At 44.5% G+C, this 24,080-nt stretch overlaps 1 protein-coding gene and 1 long non-coding RNA gene across 3 annotated transcripts in view; both read right to left on the reverse strand.

Moving 5' to 3' along the window:
- Positions 1 to 24,080, reverse strand: part of WDR27 (WD repeat domain 27) — a 140,806-nt gene that overhangs the window by 69,485 nt on the left and 47,241 nt on the right. For both annotated transcript variants that reach the window (XM_043457174.1, XM_043457173.1), the window contains exons 21-23: positions 23,831 to 23,952; positions 11,596 to 11,693; positions 9,358 to 9,460 (exon numbers count right to left, since the gene is read on the reverse strand). In XM_043457174.1, coding sequence (XP_043313109.1) covers positions 9,358 to 9,460; positions 11,596 to 11,693; positions 23,831 to 23,952 — 323 coding nt within the window. The remainder of the gene's footprint in view (positions 1 to 9,357; positions 9,461 to 11,595; positions 11,694 to 23,830; positions 23,953 to 24,080) is intronic.
- LOC122434038 lies at positions 7,271 to 9,349 on the reverse strand. Its single transcript, XR_006267223.1, has 2 exons — positions 7,900 to 9,349; positions 7,271 to 7,782 (listed from the first exon to the last, which is right to left on the reverse strand). It is a non-coding gene; the product is annotated as an uncharacterized LOC122434038 (long non-coding RNA).

Here is a 24,080-nt window from a genome sequence, read left to right on the forward strand (position 1 = left end):
TAAAAACACATATTCCTCTCTAATTGTATTACTATATTAAAAGATATATGTGTGGAGTCACTAATGAATGCTTCATCTTACGGATAAACTCTGGTTCCCAGGGGTGGGAGAACAATTCTAATTATTAAGTAACAAAATGTGCCAACAAGCGTTATCTAAACTCCACTGATAATTAAGACAAGTGCCATATGCAGGAGAAAGACCTCAAATTTGATTCCATTTCTCCAAAAAAAATCAACTTTAATGTATCAATGAGTCCTTCACATTTAGACTTTCCAAGTGATCGTGTCATTGGCTAAACAGTGGAAGGACTGATGCTGAAGCTGAAACTTCAATACTTTGGCCACCTGATGTGAAGAAGTGACTCATTGGAAAAGACCCTGATGCTGGGAAAGATTGAAAGCAGGAGGAGAAGGGGATGACAGAGGATGAGATAGTTGGATGGCATCACCGACTCGATGGACATGAGTTTGAGCAAGCTCTGGGAATTGGTGATGGGACAAGGAAGCCTGGCATGCTGCAGTCTATGGGGTTGCAAAGAGTCAGACATGAATGAACGACTGAACTGAACTGAAACAGTGGTGTTATGATAAAGTATACACATAGATGATTTATATATTCTGAACTAAAGTGGAGAAGTAAAATGTCTGCCTTTTCCTCCTGGCCCAAAGATGCATTTATTTGAAATGAATATGTTTACTTAACTCTGAGACTTCTCATGTAGCTCCTGGGGTGAGACCCAAAGACAACTTGAGAAGATGCGTTTCTCACAGCTCCCAGGGGAGACCCCACTCTGAGGACCACAGGGCTAGAGTAACCATGACACGTGTACAGTGTACGTCCATCTGCAAAACACTTCACAGCTGTCACACCAACCGCAGCTGGCCAGGGTGTGAGAATGTGAGACGGCTAACACTTCACACGCTACTGGGGAAACCAGTCATGAAGGGAGCAAGCCACTAGCAGAGCCATCAGGTGTCCACACTGAGATTTCTGACCGGTTTTTCTGACAACACCCTTCCTAAAGGGCTCGGGCCTCCAGAGTCCCTCTCGCCCCACACATGCTTCAAAACCATCCTTGCTGTTTCTTGCCCACACGGTGAGGGGTGCTCTCATTAATTCCGCAGGCTTCTCAGAATCAGGGCTCTCCTCTTGTCTGCTATTCAGATTGAGTGGATAAGGGAAACGACAATGACCACGCCTCTGCCGCATCTATTATTTCCAACTATAAGATACCGAGATTAATGATGAAGGCAAACACTCAATGAACCTAACTTGGATATCAATTTCCTCATGCAATCCTCTCTCAGTTCAGTTCAGTTGCTCAGTCGTGTCTGACTCTTTGCGACCCCACGAATCGCAGCACGCCAGGCCTCCCTGTCCATCACCAACTCCCAGAGTTTACTCAAACTCATGTCCATCGAGTCGGTGATGCCATCCAATCATCTCATCCTCTGTTGTCCCCTTCTCCTCCTGCCCCCAATCCCTCCCAGCATCAGGGTCTTTTCCAGTGAGTCAACTCTTCACATGAGGTGACCAAAGTATTGGAGTTTCAGATTCAGCATCAGTCCTTCCAATGAACACCCAGGACTGATCTCCTTTAGGATGGACTGGTTGGATCTCCTTGCAGTCCAAGGGACTCTCAAGAGTCTTCTCCAGCACCACAGTTCAAACACATCAATTCTTCAGCACTCAGCTTTCTTCACAGTCCAACTCTCACATCCATACATGACCACTGCAAAAACCATAGCCTTGACTAGATGGACCTTTGTTGACAAAGTAATGTCTCTACTTTTTAATATGCTATCTAGGTTGGTCATAACTTTCCTTCCAAGGGGTAAGCATCTTTTAATTTCATGGCTGCAATCACCATCTGCAGTGATTTTGGAGCCCAAAAAATAAACTCTGACACGTTTCCACTGTTTCCCATCTTATTCCCATGAATGATGGGACAGATGCCAATGACTCTTAGTTTTCTGGAATGTTTGAGCTTTAAGCCCACTTTTTCACTCTCCCTTTCACTTTCATCAAAGAGGCTCTTTAGATTGCCTCTTCACTTTTCTGCATAAAGGGTGATGTCATCTGCATATCTAAGGTATTGATTATTTCTTCAGCTATCTTGATTCCAGCTTTTTCTCATGATTACTCTGCATATAAGTTAAATAAGACAGGGTGACAATAATAACAGCCTTGATGTACTGTTTCCTTTTCCTTGAACATCTGGAAGTTCATGGTTCATGTATTGGCTGAAGCCTGGCTTGGAAGAATTTTGAGCATTACTTTACTAGCGTGTGAGATGAGTGCAATTGTGCAGTAGTTTGAGCATTCTTTGGCATTGCCTTTCTTTGGGATTGGAATGAAAACTGACCTTTCCCAGGCCTGTGGCCACTGCTGAGTTTTCCAAATATGGTGGCATATTGAGTGCAGCACTTTCACAGCATCATCTTTCAGGATTTGAAATAGCTCAACTGGAATTCCATCACATCCACTAGCTTTGTTTGTAGTGATGCTTTCTAAGGCCCACCTGATTTCACATTCCAGGATATCTGGCTCTATGTGACTGATCACATCATTGTGATTATATGGGTCATGAAGATCTTTTTTGTACAGTTCTTCTGTGTATTCTTGCCACCTCTTCTTAATATCTTCTGCTTCTGTTAGGTCCATACCATTTCTGTCCTTTATTGAACCCATCTTTGCATGAAATGTTCCCTTGGTATCTCTAATTTTCTTGAAGAGATCTCTAGTCTTTCCCATTCTATTATTTTCCTGTATTTCTTTGCATTGATCGCTGAGGAAGGCTTTCTTATCTCTCCTTGCTATTCGTTGGAACTCTGCATTCAAATGGGAATATCTTTCCTTTTCTCCTTTGTTTTTTGCTTCTCTTCTTTTCACAGCTATTTGTAAGGCCTCCTCAGACAACGATTTTGCCTTTTTGCATTTCTTTTCCATGGGGATAGTCTTGATCCCTGTCTCCTGTACAATGTCACAAACCTCCACCCATAGTTCATCAGGCTCTCTGTCTATCAGATCCTCTCTAGAGTCTTATGAAAAAATACAATTATTGTCCCAATTCTACAGGTAAGGAAACTGGAGTTCGAGGTGGGTGCTCTTCCCAGATCTTGCAGCTGCAGGAGCTGAAACCAGGTTGGACACCATAGCTGCCTCACTCCAGCATCTGAGCTCCTCGCCAATAAACTGCGCAAGTCTTCTGGAGCCTTCACCTCCTTCTGCATGTTCCATATCGTGTGTCAGCTTTGATGTATCATGTCACCCTAACTGTAGGTTGTGTGCACATGTGTGCATTGTGTGAATATGTGTTTATATCTGTGTGCACATCTGTGCATTTGCTGTGTGTGTGCATGTGTGTGCACATGTATCCCTCTGTGTGTGCATGTGTGTATATGTGTGTATGTGTATACATGTGTGTACATCTGTGTGCCTCAGTGTTTACATGTGTGCATGTGTGTGTGTGCCTGGGTGCATGTGGGTGAACATTTGTGTGCATGTGTGTACATCTGTGTGCACATACATACACATGGGTGCACATGTGTGCATGTGTGTGTACATCTGGGTGCACTGTGTGCATGTGTGTGTACATCTGGGTTCGTGTGCGTGTATGTCTGGTGTACATGCATATGCATGCACATGTGTGTGCACATGTACATCTGGGTCCACATGTGTGTACATCTGACTTCACATATGTATGTGTGCACATGTGTACATCTGTGTGCATGTGTGTGTGTGTCTGGGTGCATGAATGCATCTGGGTGTGTGTGTGAATGTCTGTATATTCTGTGTGCTCATGTGCATGTATGTCTGTATGCACATCTGTGTTCATGTGCATGTGTGTGTACAGCTGAGTACACATGTATGGCTGCACCTGTGTGTACATCTGGGTGCATGTGTGTGTGTGTCTGGGTGCATGAATGCATCTGGGTGTGTGTGTGAATGTCTGTATATTCTGTGTGCTCATGTGCATGTATGTCTGTATGCACATCTGTGTTCATGTGCATGTGTGTGTACAGCTGAGTACATGTGTATGGGGTGCACCTGTGTGTACATCTGGGTGCATGTGTGTGCATGTGTGTGTGTGTCTGGGTGCACATGTGTGCATATGTGTGTGTGTGTGTACATCTGGGTGCAGGTATGTGTACATCTGGATGCATTTGTGTGCATGTGTATGCATGTTTATGTACATCTGGATGCACATATGTGCATATATGTGTATGCCTGGTGTGCATGTGTGTGTATATCTGGGTGCATTGTGTGTTCATGTATGTGCCTGTGTGTGTGTGTGCATGTGTGTATGTCTGGGTGTGTGTGTGCACACCAAACATTTGGTGCTCAATTGTTCAAATGGCACAGCTGCCTTGGAAGCTTCCAACAAAATTAAACCTACACCAGCCTTCTGACCCAGCAATCTCATGGCTCTGTACACACCCAAAAGAAATGAAAACAGATGTCCGTAACTGCTCTTAGCAACTTTCTTCAGAAAAGTTAACCGTACAACTACTTTATGACCTGTCTATAAATATGTCAATAAAATTATAATTTTTGGAGGAATATACACCACATCCCCTACATACAAATGAGTTCCATTCCGAGTGCATTCATAAGCTCAATTTGTTCATAAGTCCCACAGTCAGCAAAGATACGCAACTGACACAATCAGCCATACAGCACTGCACTGTAATAGGTTTATAACACTTTTCACACACATAATACATAAAAGCAAATACAAGTAAAGAGAACAGTTTTAGTCTCACAGGATAGCATCTGAGAAAGCACAGTAGTACAAGCTACATTGCCACTGCTTTCACACCTGCCTCTGGACATTCTGGACTTGAAATAAAGACAATGGGCCACTGTATTCTGTGCAAAGCACACACAAGCACAGCCACTGCAGAAGATGCACTCACAGGACAGTGTACACCCGACGTGTGACCCAGTCTGTTTGCCTGGACATGCCAGTGCACACTCACATCTTTCAAAGCCCACAACTTGAAGGTTTGTATATAAGGCACTTGCTGTATTGCATATTTCTATACATATGCTGCCTGTGTGCACGCACACACACACATACACACACACCCTCTAGATTCCAGGCTCTGGAGGAAGAGAGAAGCAGATCTCTAATCACCAAGGACATCTCCATGATGCAGTTTAAGGGACTGAAAATCACTAGAACCAAACTGAAGTGAGACTGGGGCTTCAGGTAGCAGGTGTTCAGGGGAAACGAGTCACTGTTTCTAAGTTTCTGAGTTTAAGACAGCCAGGCCTTCAGGTGACGCCATGCAGCTGCCACACTCAGGAAGCAGGAAGAGGCTGGCATCAGAGACTGACGTGTAGTCAACTTGTGATGCATGAACAGCTCAAATCATGGTTGAATTTACAACAGAAGATGCGAGAAGAAGAGTCAGAGAACAGCTGGACAAGTGTCTGAAGAGAAGCAACCAGAGTGAAAGATTCCAAGAGATAAGAAAAGGGCGGGGAAAGGAGGCCTGGAGGTAACGGGGCTAATGCTAGAAGGAGTCTCAGTGCGATGTGTGACAGACACAATTACAAAAGTAAGTTAAGTGCAAGCTTATGGCTTACATTAGTATTTCTAAGGCCCAGAGAACTCACCTGTGGGCTAATGGAAAACAGGTTGAGAAAGAGACAGAAAGTTCTCTGACGTAACAAACAGTGCCTGGAAGGTCAAGAGTGGATGCACCCAGGCAGCTGCAGCAGCAGCCAGCAGAGAAAGAGGCAGCCCCGGCATGCTCCCTGCCCTGACGGACCTCGGACAAGGGCAAGCACAGACACGCAGCTGGGGGGCCGACAGGCAAAGGGCAGCTCCCCGCACTCGCAGGCGGGGCTCGAGGCTTGGGCGTCTGCTTCCGTCAGCTTCTGTCACAGGATTACCTCTTGTTAAGAAGTCCTTCCTGAGACTCCTCATTTTTACCTAAATCCAAATGGGAACTAACACTGGCCTCTGTCTACCTGGAATCTCAAAATGCACGGAAGATGACACAATGGTACTCGTTGTGAAGCAATTCTAAGAAGAGTCATCTAAGAAACGGGCTTCTGTGTTCTACATGAAAACGGTATGAAACGAAACATATCTTTTAGGACTTTCCTGTGGATAATAATCCACCTGCCAATGCAGGGGACACGGGCTCGATCCCTGGTGTGGGAGGATTCCGCATGCCACCCGTGTACCACAACGGCCAACAGCGGTGCGCCCGGAGCCTGTGCCTGAAACAGGAGCAGCCGCTGCCGTGAGGAGCCCGCGCGGCAGAAGGAAGAGCAGCCCCCACTCACCGCAACCAGGGGAGCCCGCGTGCAGCAACAGAGACCCAGCACCATGAAAAAACAAACAAACTTAAAAAGAAAGGAAAACAAGAATGAACAAAGGGAACAAACAGAAAAAAAATAATTTGATAAATAAATGAAACATATCTTTTCACCCAGAAGGTTCCTGGGTCAATGAAAACAGCAGTTTGCAGTTCCCAATATCAGAAATATTTTATTAGATACGTACTTATCACAAGCTGTACTTCCACACAGTGGCAACGACCCATCCAAAAGGACAAAGTGTACTTTATGTAAAGAGTGGAAAAGTTAACAAGGAATTCTGCAACTGACTCAATTTTGTTACAATCCATGGCAAGAACAAAATGTCTTAATTAGAGGTAATAACAGTTATTGATTCATGAAGCAACTTCTCCCCATTAAACAGAAATAAGTGTTAGCTAAAATGTGCTAAGAAAATAAAAGAAACTGAAAGAAAACCTGTATAGAATAAGTGTTACTCTGAAACTAAATCAATCCCTGGGAAGAGGGGTGAGGAAAAACGCAGCAACATTTTTCAGGCAAAAGATGAGGATGTGGCAGAAACCACAAGGGTGCTGGAATAATACTGCTCAAAAATATTTTCACAAAAAGTGTAAGGGACTGAATGTACTACTGAAAAAGATCAGGGTTTTGCAAACAGGACTAGACCAATTCATTACAACTGTTTTGTAATTCTGTTGAACCGTATCCGTGAAGATGAAGTGTCTTTCATTTTTCATCTCACAGGATTCTAACATGTGTCCTTCATTTTCCTTTCCCCGAATTAACCCCACAGAAGAGAAAAGAATTGCAAACAGAAGTGAATTCTGTATTTCTGAAGCTTCATAATAATTATATGGTCCATGGGGGAATCAACTGTCAAACTAAGGACACTTACTTTGCTTTTTAAAATATTTCCAAAGATGACATTTCTCAGAACTGTGCATATTTCTTCAGATCACTGAATTTTTATTTAAAAAAAAAAAATCTTTTCTCAGAAGACCAAAATAGTCAAGGTTTAATACAGAGTGATATTTAAAATCTCACTGAGGCAGAAACGCTGCCTGCGTCCAGGAAGAAGCAGAGAGTCTGTTAGAAAATGTTGGTGACGCTGCTCCGGGCTCTCCCATCAGACCTGAGGCAGACACACAACCTCCTTCTTCTCTCATGGATCCCCACCAAGCCCGGACAACAAGATTTGTGACAGGCAAGGTGACAAGCTCCTCCCGCAGAGAGAGAGCACGCGGATCTCTGGACGGCCCTGACTGCGGATCTAACCGTCGGCGTCACCCGCCCAAGGGAGAAGCAGCCCCATTGATCTGGAAGCAAATCCTGATCAACCTGCTTTCCAATAATGGCTTGGTCTTTCTCAGCATCTGTGGACCTAGGATCAAATATGCAACTAATTATCTGCAAGTGTCCTTTAGTTTATTCCTTCATTTTGATTTCTCTGAAAAGGTGATCCTACAATGAAATAGAGGGACCATGGTTTTAGTGTGATCCCGAAGAAGTCATCGTGGTACAGTCACAGCTTTCTGCCTAGTAAGATTCAAGCGACATTTCTGAAACACAACCACACACATTATTATCTCCTCTTCCCTACAGTAGGCACCTCTGTGCGCTACGGTAGACAGAAACACCACAGATCAGGGAACGGTGATTCCCATTGGCACGGAGAAGAACAGCACACAGATGCAGGCTCCCCTGAGCTGAGCGCCCGCTTCAGTGCCCGGCCCGGCCCGCAAGGAGATCGTGAAGGGGCACCTGCAAAGGTGAAATCAAGCTCATCCACGTCAAGGATTGCTCCCGATGCCTGTGTGTGGCCTTGCATTTGGAAATTTTTCAAATACATGCAAAAGTACAGAGAATTACACAAGGAGTTACACACCTACACAACCCAAATACAATATTATCAAGACTTGCTATACTTGCTCCAAGTATCGTATCTTTTTTCTTTTCCTTTCTAGTTTTTGGGGTTAAAAAGTATGAAGTATTTTGAAGCGAACTGCAAAAATGAGTCCTATATATTTTGTAAGTATTTAAAAACATGGGCATTTTACACCTAACTGCACTGCCATTTTTACATCTAAAAGAATAATAATTCGCCGATATTTACTACCCAGTAAATATCAAACCTTACCCAAGTATTCTCAAATGTCTTTTAACAATTATGTGGGGTCAATCGGGATCCAGTCGAGATCTGTACGTTGCTCTTATGTCTCTCTATTTTGGAGCAATCCTTCCTCTTCCTGCCTCTTTTTCATGCCATATTGTTGTTGAAGGAACTGGACCAGTGTCCTGAAGGATGCTCCGTATCTAGGATCTGTCTGTCTGCTTCTTTGGGTGCCCTTTCAATTTCTTCCATTATCCTGTGTATTTTCTCTTAAGCCAGAAGTTACCTGCAAAGACTCAGTTAGCTTCTGGCTCCCCTGTTATCACAGGACTACCTCCTGGTGAAGACTAACGAGGTAGATACCTTAAAACAGCATTAGTGACACACACTAACATCTCAACGGTTCCATACTTAATGACGTTAATGGTGGCCAGAGGTCCAGGTTGTGACAGAAAGATGCCCCCGGGAGAGTTTCCCATCAACCTTGTTTTTAATCATCCTGATGGCATTTAACGTAAGTTCACCTTCTCAACACGGCTCATGTATGCATGCAGTAGTGCTGACCCCAGATGCCCTGTTGACAGAAGAGTCCACTCTTGCTCGTCCTGTGAAACTAGCCCCTGTGCCCCCTGCCCAGAATCTCCCATTCCCCTGCCCGAGCTCCTGGCCCCACTTTCCACTGCCTGCCTCTATGAGTCTGCTTTAGGTTCCTCATATAAGTAGGCTCACACGGTATCTGTCCTTCTATGGCTGGCCTGTCATACCTTGTATGTGATTGCTATTTAATACCATTAGGATGTCACAGCCTCAGAGCACTGGCCCATAGTCAAGATTCTGTCCTAACAGGCAGCAGTATTAACTGTCTCCCCAAGAATGAGTGCAGAATCTTTGCCTAAAGACCAACACACTGCCACGGCAGCACATACGTGTCTGTCTTCAGCGCCGCAAGCCACGAATCGGCCACAAGGGCTAAAGGCAATTCCACACGGGTAGCCGCGGTTTGGATGTCCTTCAAAACGGCGCTCACACCTACAAGGAAGAAAAAACACCAAGAGAAAAAAGGATTTCTCTATTTTTAACATAAGTTAGGAGGAAGATACTGACTTGTCTTCACAAAAATGAGCAAACTAACAGTGAAACAACATCTTTATATGTGAGGATTATTGATGATAAATGGTGAGGCAGGTTATTCTGGACACCCTTTAAAAATAATGAACACACTTTTAAAATCATAAATTCACAAAAACAACAAAACTAACATTAAATAAACTTTTTATACATGAAAAGTATACAGAAGTCACACAGGATAGAAACAGAGGGTTTATACTTGATTAGTGAATGAAGAAGAAAACAGAGGCAGTCTGCTACTATTGTCCTTACGAATATCTGTGTGTCGCACACACAGATACAGAGACAGATGTAAGTAGTTATTCTATTTTGTTAGAGACATTATATACTCAATGTCCATCTGCCGTAACTATCAGGACACTTTAAGGAATAGAATCATGTGTGTGCATGTAAATATACATATATGTGTATATATGCGTGTGTATGTCACTGTGTGTATGTATATTGTGTACACACACATATATATACATCTCACTGTTACATGTATGCACCCATGTGTGCATGTATATACATATATACACACACACATCTAACTGTAATATGTATGTATCACTGTGTGTACACATATTTGTATACATATATATGTACATCTCAACATTCAGAAAACTAAGATCATGGCATCTGGTCCCATCACTTCATGGGAAATAGATAGAGAGACAATGGAAACAGTGTCAGACTTTATTTTTCTGGGCTCCAAAATCACTGCAGATGGTGACTGTTGCCATGAAATTAAAAGACGCTTACTCCTTGGAAGGAAAGTTATGACCAACCTAGATAGCATATTAAAAAGCAGAGACATTACTTTGCCAACAAAGGTCTGTTTAGTCAAGGCTATGGTTTTTCCAGTGGTCATGTATGGATCTGAGAGTTGGACTGTGAAGAAAGCTGAGTGCCGAAGAATTGAAGCATTTGAACTGTGGTGCTGGAGAAGACTCTTGAGAGTCCCTTGAACTGCAAGGAGATCAAACCAGTCCATCCTAAAGGAGATCAGTCCTGGGTGTTCATTGGAAGGACTGATGCTGAAGATGAAACTCCAATGCCTTGGCCACTTGATGGGAAGAACTGACTCACTGGAAAAGACCCTGATGCTGGGAGGGATTGGGGGCAGGAGGAGAAGGGGATGACAGAGGATGAGATGGTTGGATGGCATCACCGATTCGATGGACATGGGTTTGAGTGAACTCCTGGAGTTGATGATGGACAGAAAGGCCTGGCGTGCTGCGATTCATGGGGTCACAAAGAATCGGACACGACTGAGCGACTGAATTGAACTGATACGTACATCTCACTGGTACATGGTCATATCACTATGTGTGTATGTATTTGTATACATACATATGCATCTCACTGTTACATGTATACATATATATACATATATATATATACACACATCTAACTGTAATATGTATGTGTCACTGTATATACATATATTTATGTACAAATATATGTACACCTCACTGTTACATGTGCATCTTACTGGGTGTGCACATGCTTGCATACATGCATATACATCTCACTGTTACATGTATGTACCCCTGTGTGTATATTCATATATATACACACACACACTTTGTATACATACATATACACAAACATCTAACTGTAATATGTATCACTGTGTGTGTATATATATATTTATGCACAAATAGATGTACACCTCACTGCTACATGCACATCTTACTGTGTGTGTACATGCCAGCACACACACATATACATCTCACTGTTACATACATGCTCACTGAAGTCCAACAGTGAAGTGATCAATTAACTGCCTGTGTATCTCCAGCAATCAGAGGTCACATGTGACCTGTAGCAGAGGAGAGACCAGGATCTGCTTTTTTATCATAAACTGTGTGACCCTTCTTGTGTATAAACCAGACTTTCCTTAGTCAGTGTGAATAGATTCACCACAACCTTGTCATACTTGGAAAAACAAGCTCAAGTGGAGTTTGCCATGAGCTTTAATTAAAACACACTCTATGGGGTCTGTCCGGCCTCACCCCCAACTGCAACCCGAGAAGCAGAGGGAGCCGCACCTCAGGGTCCTCAGGTCCCAGAGCTTTATCCCATCACCAGTGGCTGTGGTCGCAAAGAGATCATAAGCCTGGGATTGCTGGGTCGCAAATGATGACCCCTGTAATTATAAGGGGAAAATCAAGGCATATTTTTTACAGGTTGAATTAATAAACATTACACTATTCATATCTAACAACACTGAATCTAAAGAAAGAAATTAATGAATAGCTTTTTTATTTATAAAAATTTTAGAATTGGACTTCAAAAACTTCCTATGAATAATTGCTAATGGGACATTTTGATCTTAAAACTACCGATGTATGTTTTCTCTATATATAATGCCACGGAAATTACAGAACTACAAATGGCAAAAGATCAAAAGACTGATAATAATACACCAAACTTTTTAAAGTGTAGGTCATAAGCCGTAGTCAATAAATTATCTGAAGGATGGTCTTAATAAGGCATTTAAAGCTTGAGGTCAGTTATTAGTTTCCTGCTCATCAATCCCTGAGACTCCCTGAGCAAGTGCCCGTGACGCTGACTTGGGTGAAATCCAGCTCGTGTCCCAGCAGACGCTAACGCTTCCGAGGACCTGCCTCTGGTCTGGTCACCGGGCCCTCAGGACCCTTACCTTCTCCAAGCTGCTGTCAGGAGTGTTGCCATGATTTTCAGTGTCTAGTGGTCTAGTGGACTGAAACTGAACTCCATCTACAAAGCCATCTGGCCCCAAACATTACTTAAATATAATGTGGTTTATAATAATTTCCATCTTCCTACTATGTCAAGAATATCCAAACATTAATGTTAAGACAAATCTAATAAAGTGTGTCCACAAGCATTTATGCTTAAAATACCTGCAAGTGATTCTTCATTTACAAACAGGAAGCAAAGGCTTATATAAATTCAATGACTAGAAAAACAAACAAATATGCATTGAGTCTTAACTGTGCACCCACAGCATTCTGAACACTTCACATTTCCTCCTCTTGGCAAACTTGTGAAGTGTCAGCTACGTTACTCCCTTTCTCATATGAGAAACCTAACACACAGAGGGGTCCCTTCACTGCCTCCCAGTTACTGAGATGAGCACAGTGCAGTGATCCACAGACTGGAACTGGGTTAAGACAGCTTGACAACTCATAACACAGAAACAACAGACGCTCAGCAAATATTTACAGGTCATCTACTGAATGTTGGGTGCTCTGCAACACCCTGAATGCAAAAAGAACAAAACACGGATCTAGTTTAACAGAGAGATGAGTGTACAGTTACAAGAGCTTACAATGTTGCTAGTTTCTTGAAATTGAACAGTAAAAAATGGGAAAAAAAAAAAAAACCAGAAATAATATACAGAGGTCAAACCTTTCAAGGGGAAAAAAAGAATTTAGAAAAATATCTGATCAAGCCAGTAGAGACTGAAGGAAAAAAAATGAAGCCAAGAAATATCATGATAAATAGAAAGTGAAGAGTTCTTTTTAAAGATTGAAGAGAAAAACAAAATAAGATCAACTGATGAGTCATCATAATAATTTCTAACAGAGTAAGCCCAACAAATAAAAGAAAGATTCCTAGTTGGATTTCAACAAAAACACTTAAAATATATTAATTTTAACAGTTGAAAGTAAAGGGTGGGGGAAAATAGCATACGCTAAGTAAAAGGAGCAAAGATTGATTGTAAAAACATTAAGCAAAATTAGAAATAAGGCAAAGTACACCTTACTAGACTAGAGCGCTCTTCAAGAAGATTAGGGAACATTTCATGTGAAGATGGGCTCAATAAAGGAGAGAAATGGCAGGGACCTGACAGAAGCAGAAGATGATAAGAAGAGGTGGCAAGAGTACACAAAAGATCTATGCAAAAAAGATCTTGAGGACGCAGATAACTACGATGGTGTGATCACTCACCTAGAACCAGACATCCTGGAATACAAAGTCAAGTGAGCCTTAGGAAGCACCACTACAAACAAAGCTAGTGAAGGTGATGGAAATCCAGTTGAGCTATTTCAAATCCTAAAACATGATGCTGAAAGTGAAAGTACTGCATTCAATATGCCACCATATTTGGAAAACTCAGCAATGGCCACAGGACTGGAAAAGGTCAGTTTTGATTCCAATCCCAAAGAAAGGCAATGCCAAAGAATGCTCAAACTACTGCACAATTATACTCATCTCATACGCTAGCAAAGTAATGCTCAAAATTCTCCAAGCCAGGCTTCAACAGTACATGAACCATGAACTTCCAGCTATTCAAGCTGGATTTAAAAAAGGCTGAGGAACCAGAGATCAAATTGCCAACATCCATTGGATCATCAAAAAAGCAAGAGAGTTCCAGAAAAACATCTACTTCTGATTTATTGACTATGCTAAAGTCTTTGACTATGTGGATCACAACAAACTGTGGAAAATTTTTAGAGAGATGGGAATACCAGACCACCTTAGCTGCCTCCTGAGAAATCTGTATGCAGGTCAAGAAGCAACAGTTAGAACTGGACATGGAACAACAGACTGGTTCCAAATCAGGAAAGGAGTATGTCAAGGCTGTATATTGTCACCCTGCTTATTTAATTTTTATGTAGAGTACATCATGAGAAATCTTGGCCTGGATGAAGCACAAGCTGTAATCAAGATTGCTGGGAGAAATATCAATAACCTCAGATATGCAGATGACATCACACTTATGGAAGAAAGTGAAGAAGAACTAAAGAGCATCTTGATGAAAGTGAAAGAGGAGAGTAAAAAGTTAGCTTAAACTCAACATTCAGAAAAGTAAGATCATGGGAAAAAAATGGAAACAGTAATAGACTTTATTTTGGGGGACTACAAAATCACTGCAGATGGTGACTGCAGCCATAAAATTAAAAGACACTTGCTCCTTGGAAGAAAAGTTATGACCAACCTAGACAGTATATTAAAAAGCAGAGACATTACTTTGCCATCAAAGGTCCATCTAGTCAAAGCTATGGTTTTTCCAGTAGTCATGCATGGATGTGTGAGTTAGACTATAAAGAAAGCTGAGCACCAAAGAATTGATGCTTTTGAACTGTGGTGTTGGAGAAGACTCTTGAGAGTCCCTTGGACTGCAAGGAATACAACCAGTTCATCCTAAAGAAAATCAGCCCTGAATATTCATTGAAAGGACTGATGCTGAAGCTGAAACTCCAATACTTTGACCACCTGATGTGAAGAACTGACTCATTGGAAAAGACCCTGATGCTGGGAAAGATTGAAGGCAGGAGGAGAAGGGGACGACAGAGAATGAGATGGTTGGGTGGCATCACCGACTCGACAGACATGAGTTTGAGTATGCTTGGAGAGTTGGTGATGGACAGGGAGGCCTGGCAAGCTGCAGTCTGTGGTGTCTCAAAGAGTTGGACACGACTGAGCAACTTAACTGAACTGAAAGTACACCTAATTAGTAATAGTTTCTGAATGTGATAAAAACAACTGTATCTGAAAATATAAGATATTGTTGTTCAGTCAGCCAGTCATGTCTGACTCTTTGTAACCCCAGGGACTGCAGCACTCCGGCCTCCCTGTCCCTCACCATCCCCCAAGTTTTGCCCAAGTTCACGTCCACTGCATTGGCGATGCCATCCAGCCGTCTCATCCTCTGATGCCCTCTTCTCCTTCTGCCCTCAGTCTTTCCCAGCATCAGGGACTTTTCCAATGAGTCGGCTCCTTGCATCAGATGACTGAAATACTAGAGCTTCAGCTTCAGCATCAGTCCTTCCAGTGAACATTCAGGGTTGATCTCCCCTAAGATTGACTGGTTTGATCTCCTTTCAGTACAAGGGACTTTCAGGAGTCTTCTCCAGGACCACAGTTCAAAGGCATCAATTCTTAGGTGTTCTGCCAAATTTACAGTCCAGCTCTCACAACCGTTGTCAGCAAAGTAATGTCTCTGCTTTTCAACACGCTCTCTAGGTTTGTCATCGCTTTCCTGCCAAGAAGCAATCGTCTTTTGATTTCATGGCTGCAGTCAGCATCTGCAGTGATTTTGGAGCCCAAGAAGAGGGAATCTGTCACTACTTCCACCTTGTCTCCTTCTATTTGCCATGCAGTAATGGGACCAGATGCCACGATCTTAGTTTTTTTAAATATTAATCTTAAGCTGCCTCTTGTTTTTTTCATGTATTTATATTAGTTGGAGGCTAATTACTTTACAATATTGTAGTGGTTTTTGCCACACGTTGACATGAATCAGCCATGGATTTACATGTGTTCCCCATCCTGAACATCCCTCCCACCTCCCTCCCCATCCCGTCCCTCTGGGTCATCCTAGTGCACCAGCCCCGAGCACTTGTCTCATGCATGTGTCTCATGCTGGTGATCTGTTTCTCAATTGATAATACACATGTTTCAATGCTATTCTCTCAGATCATCCCACCCTCGCCTTCTCCCACAGAGTCCAAAAGTCTGTTCTATACATCTGTGTCTCTTTTTCTGTCTTGCATATAGGGTTATCATTACCATCTTTCTAAATTCCATACGTATGCGTTAGTATAGTGTATCGGTGTTTTTCTTTCTGGCTTACTTCACTCTGTATAATGGGCTCCAGCTTCATCCACCTCATTAGAACTGATTCAAACGTATCCTTTTTAATGGCTGAGTAATATTCCATTGTGTATATGTACCGCAACTTTCTTATCCATTCATCTGCCGATGGGCATCTAGGTTGCTCCCATGTCCTGGTTATTATAAACAGTGCTGTTGCCCATTTCACTCTTCTCCTTCACCCTCATCAAAAGGCTGTTTATTTCCTCTTCGCTTTCTGCCATTAGAGTGGTATCATCTGCATATCTGACGCTGTTGATGTTTCTCCCGCCTATCTTGGTTCCAGTTTGTAACTCACACAGCCTGGCATTTCTCACGACATGCTCAGCATATAGGTTAAACAAACAGGGTGACACCACCCTTATGGCAGAAAGCAAAGAGGAACTAAAGAGCCTCTTGATAAAGGTGAAAGAGGAGAGTGAAAAAAGTTGGCTTAAAACTAAACATTCAAAAAACTAAGACCATGGCTTCTGGTCCCATCACTTCATGACAAATAGATGGGGAAACAATGAAAACAGTGACAGATTTTATTTTCTTGGGCTCCAAACCACTGCGCATTGTGACTGCGGTCATGAAATTAAAAGACGCTTGCTTCTTGGAACAAAAGCTATGACAAACCTAAACAGAATATTAAAAAGCAGAGACATAACTTTACTAACAAAGGTCTGTATAGTCAAAGCTATGGTTTTTCCAGTAGTCATGTATGGATGTGAGAGTTGGACTCTATAAAGAAACTTGAGTGCCGAAGAACTGATGCTTTTGAACTATGGAGAAGTTTCTTGAGAGTCTCTTGGGCTGTAAGGAGGTCAAACCAGTCAATCCTAAAGGAAATCAACCCTGAATATTCATTGGAAGGACTAGTGTTGAAGCTGAAACTCCAATACTTTGACCACCTGGTGCGAAGAACTGACTCATTGGAAAAGACCCTGATGCTGGGAAAGATTGAAGGCAGGAGAAGAAGGGGACGACAGAGGATGAGATGGTTGGATGGCATCACTGACTCAATGGACATGAGTTTGAGAAATCTCCAGGAGATGGTGAAGGACAGGGAAGCCTGGCATGCTGCAGTCCATGGGGTCACAGTTGGATACAACTGAGCGACCAAACAACAAATTAGTTTATGTATGTGGAAAACTCCTTGGAAGGAAAGTTATGACCAACCTAGACAGTATATTAAAAAGCAGAGACATTACTTTGCCAACAAAGGTCTGTTTAGTCAAGGCTATGGTTTTTCCAGTGGTCATGTATGGATGTGAGAGTTGGACTATAAAGAAAGCTGAATGCTGAAGAATTGATGCTTTTGAACTGTGGTGTTGGAGAAGACTCTTCAGAGTCCCTTGGACTGGATATCCAACCAGTCCATCCTAAAGGAGATCAGTTCTGGGTGTTCCTTGGAAGGACTGATGTTGAAGCTGAAACTCCAGTACTTTGGCCACCTCATGTGAAGAGTTGACTCATTTGAAAAGACCCTGATGCTGGGAAAGATTGAAGGCGGGAAGAGAAGGGGATGACAGAGGATGAGATGGTTGGATGGCATCACCGACTCAATGGACATGGGTTTGAGTGGACTCCGGGAGTTGGTGATGGACAGGGAGGCCTGGTGGGCTGGGGTTCATGGGGTCGCAAAGAGTCTGACATGACTGAGCAACTGAACTGAACTGATGTGGAAAACTGAAAGCTCATATGTAAATAAAGACTAGGTTGAAAAAAATCAGAAAATATTTACTGCTAAGTCAAAAGGCCATTTGCTAAACTGGCAAATTACAACCAAAGCGGCATTCAGAGAGAAATTTATAGGCTTAAATGCACACGTAAGAAATGCAGGAAAATGGGTAAAATCCATGCCCGTGGTGCAGTGAGGATGAGGTAGCCTGGGACACACAGGGCTCAGCGCTGCGACAGGAAGGCGCACACTCGCTGCAGAAGGCGCCTGTGCTCTGAGCGCACACTCGGGGAGAGTCACGGGGGTTCAGCAGGGCCAGCAAACAGGAACGCTTTCCTGCAGCAAAAATCATGGCATTTCTCTAAAAAAGAGAAAAAAGGAAGACCTAGAGCTAATGAAGTATCTATTTTAAAGCAAATTGTATCAATTTGAGTGGCTATTATTTCTGAAAATCTAAAGTTCGGGTGTGACAAGATAGTTTCATTAAACTATTTAAAATTTTACATATTTTTTTGCTTTTCAATTCAAATTACCTGTCTATTATTATACATTTGGGCTCCCCCAGTGACTCAGCGGTAAATAATCCGCATGCAGTGCAGGAGACCTGGGTTCAGTCTCTGGGTTGGGAAGATCCCCTGGATGAGGGAATGACAACCCACTCCCGTAGTCTTGCCTGGAGAATCCCATGGACAGAGGAGCCTGGCGGACTACAGTCCAGGGGGTCACAAAGAGCTGGACACGACTGAAGTGACTTAGCACACAGCACCCCAGTATTCTCGCCTAGGAAATCCCACGGACACGGGGGCCTGGCAGGCTACAGTCCCGGGGGTCGAAAAGAGCTGGATACGACTGAAGAGGCTGACCACACATGCACATTACAGATTTACAGCACAAAAAATGCAAGTATCTCATTCAGACACAGAAAAGAGTAATAGCCAATCAGATTTTTTTAAATATATAAAGAAAAGACATCTGCTGTGATTCTTAAAGATATCAATAAATCATAAAAAATATTTATGCACTTTTGTTCTAAAAATTAACCATTTAATGATATAAAATAGAAATAAAAAATGGGAACACAAGGCCCTCACATTTTGTGACTGGAGGATACAATGAGTTAAATTCTGCTTGTGCACACAAGACAGCTGCAGGTGATGCTCAGAAGAGGTCATCACAGGAACTCAGACACTCACAAAAGAGCCCCACCGGCGCCTGCAGATGTGGCTGCACTCGTCACCAAGCCGAAAGGAAATCAGAAACGACGTATTTTCTCATCTGAGTGGAAATGGGACTTCTGGGCCAACTGTGACTTGTGCGTCCCCTGAACGTGGACTTGCAGGACGACAGTCCCTGCAGGGCTGTGGTTAGTCGGAACACTTTGATGCCCAGCGAGTAACTGAGCAGAAATTTAAGGGAAGTTTAAGAAAACTATTAAGCCATGGTGTAAACCTGTAACCTTATACCCTCATCTTTTCATCCCATCACATACCATTCAGATGTTTATTTTCACGAAGTAAAACCAGTTCTTTCCCCATCAAACCCCTCAGAACTCCCTTTCCAACATAATGCCTCTCATCCAACTGCACAGTGCCGGCTACTCTGCCCTGCTGCCCCCGCCCCCCACGACACGCGGACGGCTCAGGATGGACCAGCTCCCAGGCGCCGGGGGGAGAAACCTTGTGTGGCCTGGCCTGGGGATCACAGAGCACTCTGCTCCGCTGAGGCCTGGGGGAGAGTGATTGGGACCAACGACCCCACAGGCACAGGAGCCCAAGGAACCTGCCCTGGTGACTGGGTACACTCAGCCCTGGGAACTGCCGCACCCGCCCCTGGTGACCGGGTACACCCAGCCCTGGGAACTGCTGCACCTGGCCCTGGTGACCGGGTACACTCAGCCCTGGGAACTGCCACACCCGCCCCTGGTGACCAGGTACACTCAGCCCTGGGAACCTGCACGCACCTGCCCTGGTGAGCAGGTACACTCAGCCCTGGGAACCTGCACGCACCTGCCCTGGTGACCGGGTACACAGCCCTGGGAACCTGCACGCACCTGCCCTGGTGACCGGGTACACTCAGCCCTGGGAACCTGCACGCACCTGCCCTGGTGACCGGGTACACTCAGCCCTGGGAACCTGCCGCACCCGCCCCTGGTGACCAGGTACACTCAGCCCTGGGAACCTGCATGCACCTGCCCTGGTGACCGGGTACACTCAGCCCTGGGAACCTGCTGCACGCGCCCCTGGTGAGCAGGTACACTCAGCCCTGGGAACTGCCACACCCGCCCCTGGTGACCAGGTACACTCAGCCCTGGGAACTGCTGCATCTGCCCTGGTGACCGGATACACTCAGTCCTGGGAACCTGCACGCACCTGCCCTGGTGACCGGGTACACTCAGCCCTGGGAACCTGCACGCACCTGCCCTGGTGACCAGGTACACTCAGCCCTGGGAACCTGCTGCACCTGCCCTGGTGAACAGGTACACTCAGCCCTGGGAACTTGCATGCACCTGCCCTGGTGAGCACGTACACTCAACCTTGGGAACTGCCGCACCTGCCCTGGTGATAGCAGGTGAGCCCCCTGGAGGAAGTGACGCCAGGTCTGTGCCGCTGGCGTGGGGCATCCCACACCAATGCCCCCGTGCAGGAGAGCGGCCCTGGCCTCACAGATGCCCGACTCCCTCACCCGAGACCAGAGGGTCCACACCACCCTGAGGACAGCAGGCAGAGATGCACAAGAGCAGCGGCAAGAGGCTGCCTGCAAAGCTGACTCTATCTCGGAAGCTGCGGGGCCCTTGAGGAACCGAAGGCCAGACTCAAAGTTGGGGGTGTGTGTCAGCAGGGCCCCTGAGGAACCGAAGGCCGGACGTGGAGTCGGGGGTGTGTTTTAGCAGCAGGCTGGGTGGGCAGGGCTCCTGGAGGGGCAGGAGTGGACCGGGGCCGAGGCTGACCTGGAGCTGGACTCGCATCTACAGCCTCTGGAGGTTTGCGTTCGTGGCATTAACCCCCTACTGGGATTTTATATTCGAATCACTCTGTGAACAGAGGAAACTGAGACCCAGGGACCCGTCCAGACCCTCAGGCAGGACTCAGGTCGACCTGCTTCTCTCTTTCCTACCACCTTCAAAGGCCCCATAAAGTCAAGCTCTGTCTGACGACGTGGAAGGACGTGCGACTCCAGCCGAATGCCGTCTGCTCCGACCTTCCAGAACAGCATAAGCATCCTGTTCTCATCGCTGGGGGGGCACTCTTTCTCTCACCTTACAGAGCTTAAGTGGACTTCCCTGGTGGCTTAGACGGTAAAGAATCACCTGCAGTGCAAGAGACCTGGGTTCGATCCCTGGGCTGGGCAGAGCCCCTGGAGAACAGAATGGCAACCTACTCCAGTATTCTCGCCTGGAGAATCCGAGGGACAGAGGAGCCACAGTCCACAGGGTCACGAGAGTTGGACACGACTGAGCGACTGACACACCTTACGGAGCTTCAAGACTCAGATGTGCATGAGTGAGGGTTACTCACACCCACATCTCCCACCTTCCAGTCTGCGGTCTTTGAAAGCAGACATCATTTCTGTAATAATTCAGCCTGACTTTCAACTGCAGGAAGCAAAATTCGATGCGTTTCTCCTTAACACTCGTGGGAACAAAGCAATTGTGTGAAATTAGTTGCATATGAAGATTCAGAGTTTCCTAAGGCAATGTCCACCAAGCCTCATAAATTTATATTTTTAAAAATAGCTTCCATTTATGCATGAGACAAATGTTCAGGGCTGGTGCACTGGGAAGACCCAGAGGGATCGGATGGGGAGGGAGGCGGGAGGGGGGATTGGGATGGGGAACACATGTAAATCCATGGCTGATTCACGTCAATGTATGGCAAAAACCACTACAATACTGTAAAGTAATTAGCCTCCAACTAATAAAAATAAATGAAAAAAAAATAGTTTCCATTTAGTGAATTTAGCATATGCTAAGAAATCAATATACATTATATTATTTAATCCTTATAACAGAGAAAAGCGTTATATGCAGAAGGTTAAAATATCTTCTTTTATAAAATGGAAACAGAGAGGAAGATATCAGTCAAAACAGCAACATGTTACTTTTCAAAAGGAAATAACTTCTCTGAAAATATGACAAAATCTGGTTAGCTAAGTTTAAAAGAATTGCCTTTACCATTATTTTAAAGCCAAGGGTTTATTTTTACGTTATAAGTAAAAGAGCATCAAAACACCAAAATTATACTTTGCATTTTCAACTTAAACAGTTTTGGGAACCAAACCGAAGAAAAACCTTATACTGAACTCTAACATATCAACTTTCAATCAAGTTTTTATGACTGTATGATAAAGTCCAGAAAGAAATAAAGATTAGAACATTAAAAAAAAAAGAAAATAGGATTTATAATAGATTTATAATGGAAAAGATATATGAGTCTATTATCAAATTCACTGAAAAGCCCAGAACCCTACCAGGTCTAATAATTAATCTGGAACACCACCTTGGCAGATCTTATTCTGAAAAAACCAGTGTGAGATCACGGTTCCTAAACTCAAACCGCATTCCTGCCCTAAAAGAACCCACCCCCACAGCCCTCCCAGGGGCCGCGCCGGCGGGGGCGTCAACACGCCGCACGGCCTGCCACCTCCGCTGGGTCCAAGGCTGCTGTCAGCAGTGGCAGGACGTCACTGCATTCTTCAGAAGGTGCCTCCATTCGTCTGGGGGACCTACTGCACAGAGTTTAAAATATTCTTGCTCTGTTTTTTTATGCAGTTAAGATTCTGTTCCCAAAAAAAGATGCAGAAAAATAATCTTTTCTTCAATAACTCTCAGCTGAAAACATCATACAAACCAGAAAAGCCTCCTCTTAATTGGAAATGTCCTCCTTAATGAACCCCTAAGGGTAAACTGGGGGAAACATCAGGTAGGACCCAGTCTGAGCCTCGAGGAGCCTGTCCAAGACCAGGATCCCCCCGGGAGGAGCAGACGCTTGCTGCCCGGGGGAGGTGACTCCCCTCCTCCGTGGCCCCAGCCCCTGCCCACCAAGGCCAGAAGCCCGGACTCTGGACAGGCCGTCTAGACGGACCTCCCAGGACATGGACGCAGGGCCTCAGGCCACTGCCCCTCACATCGGGGGTCTCCCACTGCCCCCAACACAGTCTGACTCTGGGTCCAGCACCCCTGGCTCCCACTCCCCCAGGACAACACCAAAGTCCATTCATGAGAATTCAGCTCCACGGTCCTGGATCTGTGCTCTCCTCCCACTCAGCCACTTACAGAACCTCACCGACTTATCAGACCACACACGCCGTCACACGGAAACCTAAACCTGAGTAACATCTTGAAACTGTGGATAAGAGAGTCTTCTCTGAGCAACATAGTAAGACTTCATTTAAAAAAGGAGAATATCTTTGAACTATAATGCATATTTCTGCAGGCATTATAAAGTAAACCCTTAATTTGGAAAGCGATTCCAAATCTATCAAAAATCAAAGTTGTAGTCCTGAAAACAAAAGTTCTGTTCACAAGTCTCTTGGTTGTTCTTTCAAAACAAAGCATCTTTTGAACTAAACTGTGAGACAATGAACTCATCAGAAAGGCCACCTCCTCAGTCCCTGACCTTCAATGCCCAGTTGTGTGTTATTTGAACTCTTCCTCTGTCGAAACAGACCAGCTGCACCCGACAGAGAGACCCGCAAATCCACAAAGGCTACCTCACATCCCTGCAGAATCCACCCAGCACTGGAAACGCCCAAAACCACCGCCAAGTGGTAAACGAAAATGGGACTGTTTTCATTTGAAAGTGGTAAAATCAAAAACTGGGACCACAAAATCATCAAAGAGAAAGGTACAAACATCCACATTCGAAACAGCATCCAAATGCCTTCTAACATCAAACATCAAGGCTTACAGTAGCTTCATGACCAATAAAAATCACTGTTGCTTCTGGCAGCAAACTGCTGTAAGATTGCATTGTAAGTTTGTTAAACACTTAAACACAAAGTTTACAAAGGCTGTGCGCTGTCAGACGCTCACTCACTTTATTCTGACAGATCTGGTGGACAGGCCGAGAATGGGCTCCCGTGATGACGGCCGCACTGCAGCCCACGTTGAGGTCGAAAATCTCCAAGGTCCGGTTCCGCCCAGCAGCGAGCACGAGGTCTGGGGTTTGGTTAGGGAACTTCTCTCGGCAGAAGGTGGCATGGACAGATGACCAGCTATGATCTCCTGAGGCTCCACAGGACAGTCCTGACCACAACCCGCTCCCCACCTGATCCCAGGTGCCTGGC

The sequence above is a fragment of the Cervus canadensis genome, chromosome 33, assembly GCF_019320065.1.
Source record: "Cervus canadensis isolate Bull #8, Minnesota chromosome 33, ASM1932006v1, whole genome shotgun sequence".
NCBI classification, from domain to species: Eukaryota; Metazoa; Chordata; class Mammalia; order Artiodactyla; family Cervidae; genus Cervus; species Cervus canadensis.